Source organism: Benincasa hispida, chromosome 8, assembly GCF_009727055.1.
Source record: "Benincasa hispida cultivar B227 chromosome 8, ASM972705v1, whole genome shotgun sequence".
Taxonomy (NCBI): Eukaryota; Viridiplantae; Streptophyta; class Magnoliopsida; order Cucurbitales; family Cucurbitaceae; genus Benincasa; species Benincasa hispida.
Genome location: NC_052356.1, coordinates 40,702,689 through 40,718,942, shown reverse-complemented (window position 1 = coordinate 40,718,942; position 16,254 = coordinate 40,702,689). Strand labels below are relative to the sequence as shown.

Genomic DNA, 16,254 nt, shown 5'->3' with positions numbered 1-16,254 from the left:
GCAGCTCCGATGCGACCAACTCCGGTAAGCAAGAGACGAGAGAGGGGAGTGATTTTGTGAGTGAGAAAACAAAGAGAGAGCGAAACAAGCAAGAGTGAGACATAGTGATTTGTGAGTGAAAAGAAGAGAGCGAAACAAGCAAAGCGAGCGAGAGCGAGAGACATTGCGATTTGTGAGTGAAAAATAAGAGAGAGCAAGACAAGCGAGAGCGAGACTGCTTTTTTGCTGCGCGCGAGTATATTTTGGTAATTTCACCCGAATTTGACGTCAACAAAGAGTCATTTGACACTTTTTTCAAAAACCAAGTCATTTCACATTTTTTGTCTAATTTTTGCATCATCCATCCGACATATCCAAGTTTGTAATTGTATCTTCTCCCAGTCATATCTCTTCATCAAAAGAAAATTGTCAAAAAAAGAAAAAAAAAATTAAATTAGCCATAGGACAAAATGTAAAATCAGAAGAAAATAACTAAATTATGAAATAAAGTCTAGTAAAATACAGTTCGAGGGGAAATAAAATATTTCACATGTTTCAATCGACCCCACTTAGATACACGAGGATGTGGGAAAGCTAAACTTAAACAACACTAATCAGATACATACAAAATACAGAACAATCCATCCATTAGAAACACTCCAAGATCTAAGTATGTGAAATTCCTATCAAATTTTTAACTTCAAAAAGCACTCCTATGAATGAGGAGCAAAAGCAACATATCTCCTTCTTCAGCCAGAATTGGTTGGTTTCATGATATATCTGTAGACTATTGCATTCTGTTAGCCATGGATATGGCCTTTTGAAGATTTGTAAATGCCTTTTCATATCTCAAGAATCCCATAAACCAGAAATCAAAGTTGTCATCCGTCACCACTTCTATGTACTTCTTCGCTGGCTCATTGACATTCTCACTTTGATTGGCTTTTCTGATCTTCTTTAATGGTATCGAAACCTGTAGAAAATCACAGACCACTGCCGATTCAAACTTGTGTTTTCAAAGGGTATCTTTAGCATGTATAAAGACATGTTTGGGAGTGATTTTAGAACAACCAAAATCATTTCCGTCATGCCCTTTTTAGTGACTTTGGGCCTAGAGTAAACATGTCATAACAGGTTGAGAATAGTGTTGGTGCTAGACTAGTGCTAGAAAGATCCTTCCCAGCTTTTTGAAAACCAACTTCTTTTTCCTTTTTGCTTTTAATACAAAGAAAGATTGTGGAGTTTTAAATTACTCAAAGAACTTTATTTAAATACACCTTTTATGTGTTTGAAAATATTAGTCATAAATCATCGAATGACACAAAAGTTTAAGCTGATGGGTGAAGGTAAATTTAATATTATATCATCTAACACTCCATCTCACTCGTGGACTTGCTTGAAATATGTAGAGGACCCAACAAGTGGAAATCAATATTAATTGGGAAGAAAATGACATTGCAGGGTTTGAACATAGGATTTCATGGACCACCTACTCTAATACCATCTTAAACTATTGATTGGCTCAAAAGCTTAAACTGATGGATGAAGGTAAATTTAATATTATATTATCTAGTTAGAAGGTAATATTTTGCTATCTCTGGAAATTTTGAATCACAAATGGTTTTTAAGTTAGAATGTAATATTTTGCTATCTCTGGAAATTTTGAATCACAAATGGTTTTTAAACTTCCACAGATTACATAGTTCGATATAAAAATCTTGGCCCTAGAATCCAAGCCTTCATCAAGGTTCTGGATAAGAATTAAGCACATATGGATAGTTACATGATAGCTTTCACCCATACACTTTCAGCTAGTTCAATCACTTTTTCCCAGCAAAAAGTTGGAGATCTTTTAAATAAAGAAACCAGCCAAAAAATTCAGTATCTATCTACGAATCTTCCATTCCCCTCCTAAAATCTCTGACTTCCATTTTTTGAAACCAGAACTATATTTTATATATATTGTTAAATCAAACAAAACATGACTTGTTTGCAATCTCCTACGTATCTAACAGCAGAAATTTTTTACATCTTTTTTTGACCCAGAGCCGAATGCTTAAATTCAAAGAGATTACCTTATAATGTGTCTTGAGCAATTCTCCAGTCGGTGAAGAGAGAGTGATACTTTGCTCACTGCAGAAAGCAACCTTCTCTGTAGATACGAAAAGAAGCCCAGCAATGGGCCCTGCACTTGTTGATAAGTAGCATTGAGAGGCCTTCAAAAGCTGCTCTCCTTCTACAATTCCAAAAACCTGTTTGAATATGTTCTTTCTGCCACCTTGTTGTATAATTTTCGCACCTAATCTCAACTTACCTTTGGCAGTTACCAAGAATTTAGGCCCCAACTTAACTACAGATTCACACAAACACAAGATTACCCTCATTCCATCAGATTATAAGTGATAAATTTCAGATGGCATTTCCACGAACAGGTGGTGTCCAATAAATTTGGACAGCAAAAATTATCGATCCTTACCATGGTCGAGTACCCGAAATACAAATCCGCCTCGTTTCCTGATGAATTGTTTCTTATGCCCCAATTTTGGATGATCGTTACCTGCAAAAATGAATTCCCCATCAAGCTTAGATGAACAGAGCGGCGCCGAGATCAAAAGAAGAATGATTATTTACCGGAAGAAGAAGGAGAGCCATCGGAATAAAGAGGACTTTGGATTGAGCTGACAGGTTCAGAAAAAGACGAATTCCTATCCGGCGTTTTGTCGAAAGATTTCATTGTAGGGCTTCGAACAACGAGAGGTTCGAAATTGTGGCCAGCGGCCGGAATCGCCTTCCGACGGGAAGAACGATCAACTGGACAAAGAGATTCAAAATCAATCAGTAATTTACGAAATCAACTCTACCTTGGAATTGTAACTTCCATCGAAATAAACGGGAGAATTTGTGCGTCCGAAATTCTATTTTCTGGAAGGAGAAAATTGGAACAAGGTCATCGAACAAGTGGAATTAGAATAACGCGGTAGCAGCAAGTTTCCAAGCAATTTCATCAGCTTTGAACAGCATTTTCTGTTGTTTTGTGATAAAAGAAAATTCATCTTGAGGTTGATGGATCCAAATTTGTATTCGTAGGAAAAATATTAATGAAAGAAGCAAGAAAACAAGGAACGAGTGGGTCATTCGGGAAACTATTTAATAAATACGATAATATAAAACTTTATTATTTCAAAATAATAGAGAATAATTTTTGTGACAAACTTGATGTATTATATTATTTGTATCCACAATTTTAAACACCATTACCCTTTAGATTGACTTGACAAAAAATTATTTTTCAATTATTTTTATTTAAATAATTTTAATAAAAATTATTATAAATACTCAAAATAATTATTGAGTGGTCGTCAAATATTTTAATTTTTTTATAAAATAATTTATTTTTTAAATTAGACATTTAAAAATACATTTCAAACACACTCCATATCTACCACAGATTTAAGGTAGAGATTTTTGCAAATTATATGTTCGTATATATTAGTTTTGTAATATTTTATTTTCTTTCCATTAAGCCAAATATTAGTATAAAATTTAATTTATTCCAAAATTTATGTGTTAGAGATATTATCTTCTTCAATTATACTCCATTTTGTTACACTAAAAAAAAGTTAATAGCCAATTCGGTGATAAGGACATTTCAAAATTTATGTCAGGTGGAGATCGAAATTCTCATCTCAATCGATGATACATAGTTATAACATAAATTTTACATTTTATTAAATACAATTTCGAATTAGGAGATTCCAATATTTAGCTAGATTTACATTTTTTAAATCAGATAAAATGTGTTTATTAATTATATTATATTTATATCAATGACATTTTATTATTTAATTTTTGACAAATTGCAAAAATATTATTGCAATTATACCTCAAACTTTCAATGGTAAAAAAATGAGCCCTCAAACCTATACAGGTGTTAAAATTTGACCCTAAAATCTGAATAATTATACACAAGTGTAGCAATTGTATAAATTTGAGGGTTCAATGTTTATCATTTTAGAGTCAAATTTCTACGACTCTGGTAAGTTTGAAGGTCAAATTTCAACCGTTTAATAAATATGAGAGCTTAGTTTTTACAAATGAAAGTTTGAAGATGAATTGCAACAACCATCATATTACATGATAGTCTTTATAATTTGTCAATTATTTTTTATATTTCAAGAATTTTTAAGTTATATAGAAATATTCATTTATCCCTTATACCAATATCATATTAAAAAAAAAGGCAANAAAAAAAAAAAAAGGAAAAAATGGAAAACCCTACTACACGTTCCCTCTCCCCTTTTAGTTTCGTTTGATTTTTCCCTCACCCATATAATTGTAGCGCCACAGCCAAAGCCCTACGCGACTTTGATTTCTTTCTCTGCTCTCGTTTCTCCCTCGCAGCGGCAGGTACGCACCAGCTGTTTCTTTTCTCTTATCTCCCTCCGCCGTCGCGGTCGCCGGTCGTCGGCACACCTCACCACCACTTTTCGTTATTCTCATTATTCCATAGATGGTTGCGTCTTACTTGTGTGAGCAATAATTATTTTGCAGGAAGAATTTTGAAGTTTGACTCATGGATCCTCAACCTGAACCAGTCAGCTACATCTGTGGAGGTACACTTGTTGTGTTTACTGATTCCATGATTCAAAATCTCCCCATTCTTTTGGTTCTTAAGTTCTGTTATCGGATGAATCATTCAATAAGTATCAAGTTACTTTGATTATATTAAGACTGTGAGAATTTAGAAGTTTGTTGATTTGAGTCTAGAATCAGAATACGTGCACTAAATATTCTCCTATATGACTATACTTTTGGGGCTTGAGAACTGTAAAATTTGTGTAGATTGTGGAATGGAGAACACCCTGAAGCAGGGTGATGTTATACAGTGCCGAGAGTGTGGATATCGTATTCTCTACAAGAAGCGCACCCGTCGCAGTAAGATATATTTCTTCTGGTCTTCTTTATTTATTTTTTCTTTTTCTTTCTTGATCATGAATATGTCTCTAAATATGATCTTTCCGTTAAAGATGTTTGGAATTTCAAATCTCTTCCAATAAGTTGTTTCGGACTTTCAAATTGACTATAAATTTTATATGAAACAAGAAACAGATTTGGGGTTTTATTTAATCGTAGAATACAGAAGAGCCAGTGGGGTGAGCAAGCTTCCTAGTTCAGTAAATGAGAATAAGTTCCAACCATGGATACAATGATTTTTCTCATTAAGCTCAAAAGAAAAGCATGAACTCTTTGGTATGAGTAGATATTGAAAAGGGTAACACATGGCAGTTAAACTCTGTGACTGGTGGCTTTGGCCAGCTTTGCACCTAAGCACGTTTGGGAGATTTTAAAATGTTTTGCTAATTCAAAATCAATTAACCTAAGTTTAAAAGTATAAGATCAAAAAGTAAATTGATTTTGAACCATAAAGACTTGTTTTGGAGTGATTTTGAACCTAACAAAAGTGATTTTAACTCTAAAAAAATCATCTCAAACATACCCTTAGTTGGTCTTATTCTAAAGTCTATTGCTTTGCATTTGAGATCCTGCTTGTTTGAGAACTCATTTGAAGATTCGAGAAATGGATCGTATAAAATAATCATTTTGTTAACTTAGTTTGTTTGAAGTTCATGGATTGCTCATATTTGTAACTGTTGATTAGCAGGATGGTTGTAGTTTGGTTAATATACTGTCACAACATGTTGTGTTTTATCAGAATCTATTCTACTCAAACCTTTGGTGATAAGTGACTTCCCAAAGTCTTCCACGGGGTATCCTTGTGGTCTTTTCTGACTTGGGATGCTCTCTAATTATACAAGTCTTGGATTAAATTTAGATTCTCTCTTTATGGATTATTCGTCCATCTCAGTTATTGGAGTACATTTTAGTAGTTTAGATTTGTCACTGTTTTTGTTATGGGTCGATTCGCATTACATTCTGTGTCCTTGATATTTATTTGCTTCTTTCCAAATTTGAAGTCTAATCCGCTTCTTGTCTATTACTGCAGTTGTTCAGTATGAGGCCCGCTGAAATGCTTATTCTGGCGATGGACTTCAAGTGTCATGAATATGTTGTAAGTCTCTTTTAGGAAAACGACAAGGCTTAAGGACTTGCTGTAATGCAAACATGTTGATAATGATGGCACTATAATATGATTAAATATTTTCCATTTCAATTGGCATTATCCTGGTGAGACTTCATATCCAACTGATAATATGAATGGTTAATCTCTTGATAGACTGGAGGGTTATCGTTGCATTCGATATCAGCATTTGATTCATATTCTTATTTTTATTGCATTCTTCCTACGAGGATGGTAAATTTCTTGTCTCTCTAGATGTCACCACGAAAAAGATAAATGACTATAGGAAATTGGTAGGAACCAAGGTAATATGGAATGCCTTTGTCCCACATTGGTTAGAATGGAATGACCAATGTGGTACTTAAGTGGCTTGGCTCTCCCATCCTAATAGCTTAGCTTTTGAGGTGTGGTTCTCCAAGGTTACTCGATAGAAATTGGTCTCACTTTCTTCCCATTCTATCTGGAAATTCCTCCCTCTAGAATAGTAAGGAGTATTTCTCCCTTTTCTGGTAAGGGTAACTTACACGCTTCCTCAGAGAGAGGGGAGAAATTTTCTTTCTTTGAATGAGAGCTACAGTTTTCTACTGTTTGATTTTGAGTAGAGCTTTGAAGAATGTTCTTCCTTCCTTTCTTCTTGCTCGTTGGATGAGAGAGGCTTATAATTTTTCTTAAAGGCTATGTTTTGATAACTATTTTATTTCTTATTTTTTAAAATTATGCTGTCAATCATTACTTTTACCTCGGTTGTCTTATTTGATATTATCTACTCTTAAACATATTCTCAAGAACAATGGTAAATTTTAAAAAGTATATAAAAGTAGTTCTTGTAAACTCGATTTTGTTTAGAATTTAAATGTGTTTTTCAAAGGAAAATTATACTAAAATAATTGTGTTGAAACAAGTATAATTTTCAAAAACAAAAAATAAAATGGTTATCAAATAGATCTAAATGTTTTCTTTTGTTTCATCTAATGTTTTGACTGTATATGAGGGAACTTTCATTCAATTGGTTATGGTTTGATTTGGATTAAAAGTGGAAAAAAATGTTGTTCAATAATTTATTTTCTTTCAAACACTTTTTATATAGGAAAAACTGTTTAGAATTAAAAAAACTTATATGTTGGTTACATTTTATGAAGAAGTTTTTTTTATATACAAGTTGTTTGGAATTAATGACTTCAAATTTGTATTTAAAATGCTATGATTGATTGGCCACTTCTTGGTAGTCATGTTTAATTTTTTTTAAGGCTAAAATTTACTCCGAAAAGTAGAGTGAAGTAAATTTTAGTGTGTAGGCTAAAAAAAGTAAAATATTAGGTGTTAGTTCCATGAGTTAGATAGATGAAGTGGGCTAAAATATCTCACTTCTTGTTCGACCTACTCATTTTAAGAAAACTAATTTATTACATACTTCACAATAAGGTAAATAACTCTATTCTACCAACTTTAACAACCTTTATCTTTGAAGTATGTATATTAACAAGTCATAAATTTGATGTTAACTCAAGTCTAATCTTAATTCAAGAAGTCATTGGGCCAAATGAAAAAGTATAGTTATTCACCTCCCAACTCCTTCTCAAGTACCTACTAAAAGAATAAGGGTGTATTGAAATTTTTAACCGAAAAATTATGCGATATATTGTATTCATGATCAATTAATTATAAACGTATTTTTTTATTTAAATTTTACTAGCTTTTTAATACGGATGCGATCAAGTTTTTTCAACGTTAAATAAGCTTAAGTTTTTTTCTTCAAATATCAAAGACTAAATAAATAATTAAATTAAATTTATAATAAGCTTATTTTTTTTTCATAAAATAAACAATTAAAAGGAAAAAAAAAACAGAGAATAATACTAGAGTTTTATACCTAATTGAGTGTCAATTATTTAGAGACGTTACGATATTCTTAGCAAGAATGTCCATTATATTTCAAACCTAATGTTCTAAATGTCAAAATCTTCCTTTCCATTTTTCGAAAAAGAAAAAAAAAATTCTCCTTTCCACACCCCCAACAAAAAAGAAAAAAAATCTTAGATGCTCTCTTGGATGTATCTATCTTAGTGCATTCAAATATTGTCCAAATTTATGGGAATAATATCTTTTTGGTCCATAGGTCTTGGCTCTAGTTTCTATTTGATCCCTAGATTTTAAAATATTACACATTTAATTCAAGTTTTGAGTTTTGTTTCAATTTAGTCTCTAAATTTCAAAATGTTGCAATTTTATCATTGAGATCTGAGTTTTGTTTTAATTTGGTCCTTGTATTTCAGGATTGTACATTTTTATGAGTTTTGTTTCAATTTGGTCCTTGTATTTGAGGAGTGTACATTTTTAACTTCAATTTTTCATTAAATACTCACTTTCAATTATTGACGTCAATTTCTACTAATTAATTGAAAATTATTACGAAGTAAAATTTTAATTTAATTTTAAAAGAGATAGAAAATAGCGAAACTTAAATAATTATACTTATTTTAACAATTATTAATTTATTAACATAAATTAACTCAAAAGACGAAAAATGAGTATTTAATAAAAAAAAATGAGGTTAAAATTGTAAATCTTAATATATAGAGACCGAATTAAAGCATAACTCAAATGTTAAGAGTAAAACTGTAACATTTCAAAACTTAAACCAAACTCAAAAACTAAAGAAAAATTGTGGTAAATGGCCAATATTAGGCACATGTTTTGATTTTTGGCCGGTTTTTAGAATTATTGATTAATGGCCATTTCCATTCTCCCATTGACCACAAGCAATGTTCTTTTATGTGACGGTTAAAATAAAATCTTCAAATAGATTTTGTTTACCAATTCTTTTTAGGAAAATTAGTTCAAATGATAAAATTGTTGAAAATATTTATAAGATATAGCAAAACTTTTGAATTATCAATAATAGACACTGCTAGACTTCTATCTACATACATGTTAATTTTGAAATAAAACATCAAATATTTTATTACATAAATAAAATGTTTGTACATTACAGTTATAAACTATAGGACCTTACAAGATTTAGGGCATCGACCTTAACATCTTCTTCATTGATGCTCTCAGCCTGGGAGGTGACTATAATGCTTTATGTTGCCTTTTTCTTTCGATAACAATATCTGGCATAGTGACCTATCTTTCCACAATTATAACATTCACCACTTTTTCTATGCTTGTGATTTTGATTAATTTTACTAGCTTCACCTACTTGAGAGCGCTTTGGGATTTCTTTATCTCTTTTTAATCCTACTTTCTTTTGACATTTTGATTGATCTTTTCTTTGGCCATTAAAGAGCGCTTTTTCGTTATTACTCTTTATTGTGACCTCCGACATTTGCTTAGCCAATGCTTCTTGACTGGCAAGCATATTCTCTAGGTCAATTAAAGAAGGTTGGACTATCTAACCTTGAATAGCAACACTAAAGCTTCTATATTCATGTTTAAGTCCATGAATAATAATTATTATTATCCTTGATTCTAAAATAACGGAAGTAGGATCTAATTCAGAGATTTCACGACATAGAGTTTTTACCTTGATGAAATATTGATTGATAGTCATCTCTCTTTGAGCAACTGACAGGAGCTCATTCTCTAGAACTGCAATCTTGCATCACTTTTCTTCGAGAAAAGTGAGGCAAACGTACTCCATGCTACCTTTGGTGTCTCCGTTGTATTGATGTTGTTGGGTTTTATGTCCTAAAACTCGTGGGTTGTAAACATTAGAACTTATTCTGAGAATTTGATAAAGTTGTTGAATATATTGTTTTTTAGAAATCCAATAAACCTGTGTCCTTTGACTATTATATGAACACTTGAACTTTATGTGGAGACATACAAGTGGATCAGATTCGAGTAAATAGTCAAAATGATCTATAGTATATGAATAAGATTGGGTACCTTATTATGGTAACACTATTGGATGTGGCCTACTATGTAGTTGTTACAAAGAGTTGTAAAGTGCTACATACGAAGTGATCTTAATTCGTGCATGTTGAGACATGAGGAGTGGGGGTGTCCTGTGCAAATGAGTTTTGTGCAAGATCGGACCACGAAGCCTGTCACTCTTACTTTATAACGTTGTTTACTGTTTAAGACTGACTATTTCAAAGCGATGACCTAGGTAACTTAACCTTAATCTTGAGCTAACTATGAACTCCTGTTTGTTTGGGATTATCCTTTGATCTGCAAACGGTGAGAGTAGACCAATTACCTCTGTTCAATAAGCTTACCATTTTGGGGATAAGACAAGATGAATAACTAGGAACATAGGATGCAAGAGGGAATTTACTCCTACCCGATTAGGGTTAATAGAGAGGTTGTTCCCTTCAAGTGTTGATTCTGGGTCTTGAACAAAAGACTTCATCCTCTCATTGGCCTGAGAGGGATTCGATCTGTTGATTGGATCACAAATCAATTGTTCATTAGGGGATCAGTGGAACTTAAGGAACAAGAGGTAATTACAAGGGGTAAAGCAGAGATTCGACCCAGCCGTTATTACGAGCAACCTGTGAATGGTTAACTTACTAATCATGGTTATATTGAGTGGACATAATATATCTACAGTGAGGGGAGTTCAGCTATGGGCTTTAGTAGAATCACCCATTAGTTAACGAATGGGGGTTAGATCGGTCTAATGAGTTTACCCGATTAATCTCGGATCGTTGAAGCCCATGATCTGTAGGTCCCCCTACTAGCTCGTAAAATGGATAAGCTTTAGGGTAGCTTGAGAAATTAATTTGAAACGTTCAAATTAAACTGAACAAGAGAATAAATATTTAAATATGATTTAAATATATAAAGATGATTATTGTGCAAAAATTAATTTAATATTTGATATTAAATTAATTTATGAAATTAATTTAAGAAAATCAATTTTGAATAAAAATGATTTAAAATATTTTTTTTGTTTTAAAAAGAAAATGGAAAAACAATTTGCATGATTGCACAAAATGGAAAATGGATTTTCTCCATTACAATCATCTTTATGCTCACACAAAAACCATTATCTTTTCCGCTTTGATTCGCCAAGCATGAGCTGCAAGTCATGCACTCCATCTCTTTGTATGTTCATCTAAATATATAAAGAATATTGGAGTTGTTGGAGAAGGAGAGGAATACAGAATTTTGAAGAGAAAAATTTCAATGAAGAAGAAACTGTCTTCTTCAATCTACTATTGTGGGCTTTTCTTGTTTCTTCACATCTTCAAGCTGTTCTTGAGTCCCACAACTCTGTCTAAAGCTCCAAGAGCATAGTAGAGAAGGCTTTGAGGTGGTTCACGTTGATATCAAGTGAAGATAGCAACTGAACAGACGTTTTTCTTGAATAGTTCATCAAAGTATGTTCTGAAAACTCATTTTTTATGAAAGTGCTTTAGTTTTTGCTAAAATTAGTGAATTAGAATGCTTATGGATCCTTGATACTTCCGCTGCATGTTGTTTATTTCTTACATATGTGCTCCAACATTTCTTCATCAACTGTAGTTTTGATTGCAAACATGGTCATACCTGCCTTGATATTCCATTTCTTCCGCACCAACATCCTCAAGTGGATTGACTTTAGTGCCTTTCACAACATGCCACAAGTCTTGGCCTTGGAGATATGACTTCATGCATGTGGATCACGTTTTGTAGTTCTAAGTGTTGAGCTTCTTGATTCCTCCAACAACTTAAAGATCTCCCATCATCTTGTAGTGATGAATGCACTCCACATGTCTTGGCCTTGGAGATATGACTTCATGCATGTGGATCATTTATACCCATGAAATAATATCTGTAATCCAAACAGGCCTTATATGGATTGCAGATATTGTTTCATGGGTATAAATATTAAATATATGGGATTTGAATATATGAGTTATAAATATATGAGATAATTAATATCTGTGTTTGGATATGCAAAATAATTAGTGTCTGGAAGTTAAATATGTTTGTTCAATTCAATAATTTGTAAATAAAAACTAAAAGTAAATAATTACTTAATTAAATATAAGAGATCAATTAAAGTTAACATTAATTAATTTATTGTTATGTTAATTAATTATTTAATTAATAAAATAAAAAAATAAATAAATGCTTTAATTTATTTTAAATAAAGATAGCATAAAATATTAATGGTATAGATATTAGTTGAAATTTATTAAGTCTAAATAATATATTTGTATTTAATAATTAATTAAAAATCATAATAACGAATACTCGATATTAATTTATTAATTAATTAAGCATATTTTTATTGTTCACCTCTCAGACATAAATATCCTATACTTTTGCAGGGTATTAAAAAAATCAATTTCATATGGATTTTAAAGTTCTTTGGATAATAATATCTTCCCTATGGGGTAAATGCCACGACTCTTATCCTGATCCCTAAACATCCAGGTGCTAATCGTATGGAGGATTTTTTCCATATTGCTTATTATAATGTGGTGTATAAATGTATTTCTAAGGTGATTGCTGACAGACTCTGTGGGTGTTTGCCTCGATTTATCAGTGGGAACCAATCAGCGTTTGTACAGGAGCGATGTATCACTTATAATATTTTATTGTGCCAAGAGATTGTTGGAGGGTATCAGATTTATAGGAGTAAACCTCGTTATGTGCTGAAGGTGGACCTTCAGAAGACCTATGACTCTGTTAATTACGACATTTTATTTGGTGTTCTTTTGGCCATTGGTACTCCTTTGAAGTTTTTTTTAGTTAGATTCGTGCTTGTGTTACATCCCCTTTTATTTTTCTGTGATGATTAATGGATCTCTTGAGGGTACTTTCCTGGTAGGAAAAGGTTAAAGCAGGGGATCCTTTGTCCCCGTTCCTGTTTATGATGGTTATGGAGGTCTTATCTCGTATGCTGAATAATCCTCCGCCCTCTTTTGTGTTTCATCATAGGTGTGAAAAGGTGAGGTTGACTCACTTGTCATTTGTTGATTGATGACATGCAGAAATGCATGCCAACTTAGTCCTTTTACTTAGAATTATGAAGGTTGTTAGGTAGAAAATTTCGTCGATCATGATAGGAATTCACGAGAATATGAGTTTGCATCGATCAGCATGTCGAAACTCAGCTAACCCATTACTTTGCGTTAATTATGCGTTCAATGTTCTATTTTTGTAGCTAATGCAGGAAATGAACGCAAACACGAAAAGGACCACCACATAGACGACCGCATACGGAGAAACACTCCATCGCAAAGCTGAACGCGTCGATCAACGCATGGATGTTGCGGTAATTATCCATATGCGTCCATCGCATGGGAGTGGTGCTCGTCAAACGATTGCGGTCATCATGTAGAGTTGCAGTGTTAAGCGAATGCGGCCATTGAATGATTGTGGCTATGCGACAACGCATTCTAATGGGATCAACGCAAGGTAGGTGGAATGAACGCATCAACGCATCTACCTCGAAAAAATCCAAAGCTGATGCTGACATTTCACCTACCGTGTCGTTGGTGGCAGAGGTTCAGAAAAGGACTAACGCATCGAATGGATTAGTCCGAGAGAGCGGATTGGAACGCATAGGCAAGAATGGGGACCTTAGAGATAAGCTTTGTTTGCTTCACACAGCGTATGCACCCTACAAAATGGATTTGCATGCGTCCAGGACGTAGGATAAGGGGTAATGCAGTAGCACACTCATGCGGCAAGAGCTGGTGAGCGGGTTATGGAGGTCTAGGTAGGTATAGGCTTCTCGAAAATATCGCAGATACACCGCATACGTCCTAAAGTTAGGTTCACGTGTGTGTAGCATGATTGCATGGATTGCATTAATTAGGGTTGCCCTTGTGATCACTCTTAAGTTTTGTAATGAAAACATCTCCGCATTTTATCTATTTTCTCATTCATTTATTTCATGTCAAGGTTTGTCGCATCTCCATCTTTCATACATATTCTCATTGCGTTGTCTGTTAGACGGGAGTAGGAGTAGGATTAACTTAGCAATATCCCCTCCATTCTTTTATTTATACCGCTGCATGCACATCCACAAACATATAATAACAAGTCCCTATGTTCGACCCCGGATTACTCGAGAAACTTGTGTTGGAATTATACTTGGTTCCAGCGTAAGAAAACTTGTGGCAAGACGCATGGTCATCACATACATTCGTTAACGCATGACCATCGACGCATAACTATCAGCACATATCTTAGGAACATGCATCGCATAACGCGTCCACGGGATTTTGGTTGTCGAGTAAAATTGACTTCCAATTTACCGCGCACCAAGTTTTGGCGCTGTTGCCGGGGATTGGCAACTAAATGTTTGTTAAGTTTTGTGTCTCTGCGAGCAAACTTTTTATCTTGGGTATATTGCAGCTTGTGCGACCAGGTTGCAAACAATATTGAAGTGTAGGCAATGCGCTGAAAGCCAATGTTGACCCCAAGGTAGAAGGGCAATCCGTCGCAAAAGAGCTGAAGGCAGTTCTAAGCTCACGGTGGTCAACATGCACCCAACAATTGCCGGAAGTTCCAATGGTCAGGGCAACTTGACCCAAGCAATTGAGAGTCATCTCCTGCATGGAAGACTCTTTGCAGTGACAATACTCTTATTTTTTCAGGGACGTCTTCTACTCTATCTTTACATTGCTTTTTTAGTATAAGTTAATTTAATTTTATTTTCATTGTTATTTTGGATATATGGCACTTCTGTTTATGAAAACATGCCTTCGGATTTGTCTCTTATGCCTATGCCTAAGACTATGCCTATGATGCCCTTGTGCACTTCTGTCCCACTAAAAAGGTAATAACTGGCAGAAATGCCAGTTATTATAAGCCTTTTATTTAGAATTATGAGGGTTAACAAGTAGAAAACGCGGCGATAATACTTAGAATTTGTGAAAATTTGAGTTTTTCGTCGATTAGCACCTAAATCCTCACTGACCCAATATTATGCGTTACTCCATGTCAAAGTGTCTATTTTTGTAGCTATCGCAGGAATCAAGTGCATGCTTTGGAAATAAGCACTCGCAATCAAACGCATGCGCTGAAGCCAGGCGAACGCAAAGACAAATGCATGCACTGAAAACCGAGTTATTGCATTGACGAATGCATGCAGAGATCATATGCGCCCATTACATGAATTTACGGTGATCAAGTGAATGCGGTAATCGCTTGGAGATTTCGGCCACAGAGTGATAGCCATAATAGAAGATCGAAAGATGGGTAGAACGCGTTGATACTTCAGCTGAATCAAGCTCGGATGTATACCTTGGAAGTATCGACAAGATAAGACAATGTGACAATGCCCATACCGCGACAAAAGCAGCAGTGAGACATAACGCAATCATGATAGCTGTCGACGTTTAAACTCTATAAATAGCCCCTTGGACCTTCATTTCAAGACATCCAAACTTCTGCCTCAAGGCAGAGGTTTGCGATCACAGATGAGAGCTTGAGCAAGATTTTCAGTGAGAATTCTTCACCTCCACAAACCAGACCAAGTGACGACCGAAGCTTTTGTCAGAGATAGAGCTAGAGAGACATCTCCACCATTTATCCATGGCACCACCGGAAACCTTGACGCAGAGTCCTTCGTTTCCCTTCTAACCCCTGTATTGTATTACATTTTAGCTTAAGATATTAAGACATTTTGTAATCAATGCATCTTTTGATTCCTTCAATGCCATCTTCTTCATCATCTTTATCTTTATCATCATTTACCTTCATCGTTTATTTATCAAAGGCGATCACATACTTAATCATGTAGCCTAGAGATAGGACGCATATAGCAACCCATCGAGAGGTGTGCGTTATGCGAGTATAGTGAGTTAATCCTCTTTGCTTGGTGAAAGGCTATAGCAACGCTTGTCTATGAGTTGTTGCAATGTTTGTCTATAAGTTAATTAACCGCGTCTAACTGCCTGAGAAGGTAAGAGATGGAATGCACTAAAGCAAATTATGTATTGTCCCTAGAGATAGGCACAATCTTATACTCAACGCAACCATGCACTATAGAGATATAGTCATGCGGTTGACCACCGAGAGGTGTGCGATGCGTTAGTGCGACGAGCTAGGATTACTCGAGTGATTTAAGATAACAAAAATTACTATGCGTTAACGGTTGTTGTGTATCTACTAATTCTCATCGCAAGTCTCCTATTGTTCTATCTATTTAGTTAGGAGTAGAAGTAGTGTGTATATCCATTAAACTTCTTCTTTTTATTTTTATTCATCGCCTCAAATGCATTACTTCACAAGCATTATTGAGT

The 16,254-nt window shown here is 34.1% G+C and overlaps 2 protein-coding genes across 3 annotated transcripts; one reads left to right on the top strand and one right to left on the bottom strand.

Annotated features, from left to right (window-relative positions):
- Nucleotides 1-450: 450 nt before the first annotated feature.
- Nucleotides 451-3,074, bottom strand: LOC120083496 (GEM-like protein 4). Of its 2 annotated transcripts, XM_039039274.1 has the most exons (5): nt 2,611-3,074; nt 2,456-2,536; nt 2,294-2,329; nt 2,055-2,215; nt 451-952 (listed from the first exon to the last, which is right to left on the bottom strand). In XM_039039274.1, the coding sequence occupies exons 1-5, from the start codon at nt 2,711-2,713 to the stop codon at nt 767-769; spliced, it is 567 nt and encodes a 188-aa protein (XP_038895202.1). In that variant the 5' UTR covers nt 2,714-3,074; the 3' UTR covers nt 451-766. The 2 variants fall into 2 exon arrangements, with proteins under 2 accessions (XP_038895202.1, XP_038895201.1); XM_039039273.1 differs by having other exon boundaries at nt 453-952; nt 2,055-2,329; nt 2,611-3,071.
- A 1,165-nt stretch (nt 3,075-4,239) lies between these two features.
- On the top strand, nt 4,240-6,213 carry LOC120083390 (DNA-directed RNA polymerases II, IV and V subunit 12). The gene is made up of 4 exons (XM_039039138.1): nt 4,240-4,386; nt 4,531-4,592; nt 4,822-4,914; nt 5,984-6,213. The coding sequence occupies exons 2-4, from the start codon at nt 4,553-4,555 to the stop codon at nt 6,004-6,006; spliced, it is 156 nt and encodes a 51-aa protein (XP_038895066.1). The 5' UTR covers nt 4,240-4,386; nt 4,531-4,552; the 3' UTR covers nt 6,007-6,213.
- The last annotated feature ends 10,041 nt before the right edge of the window (nt 6,214-16,254 follow it).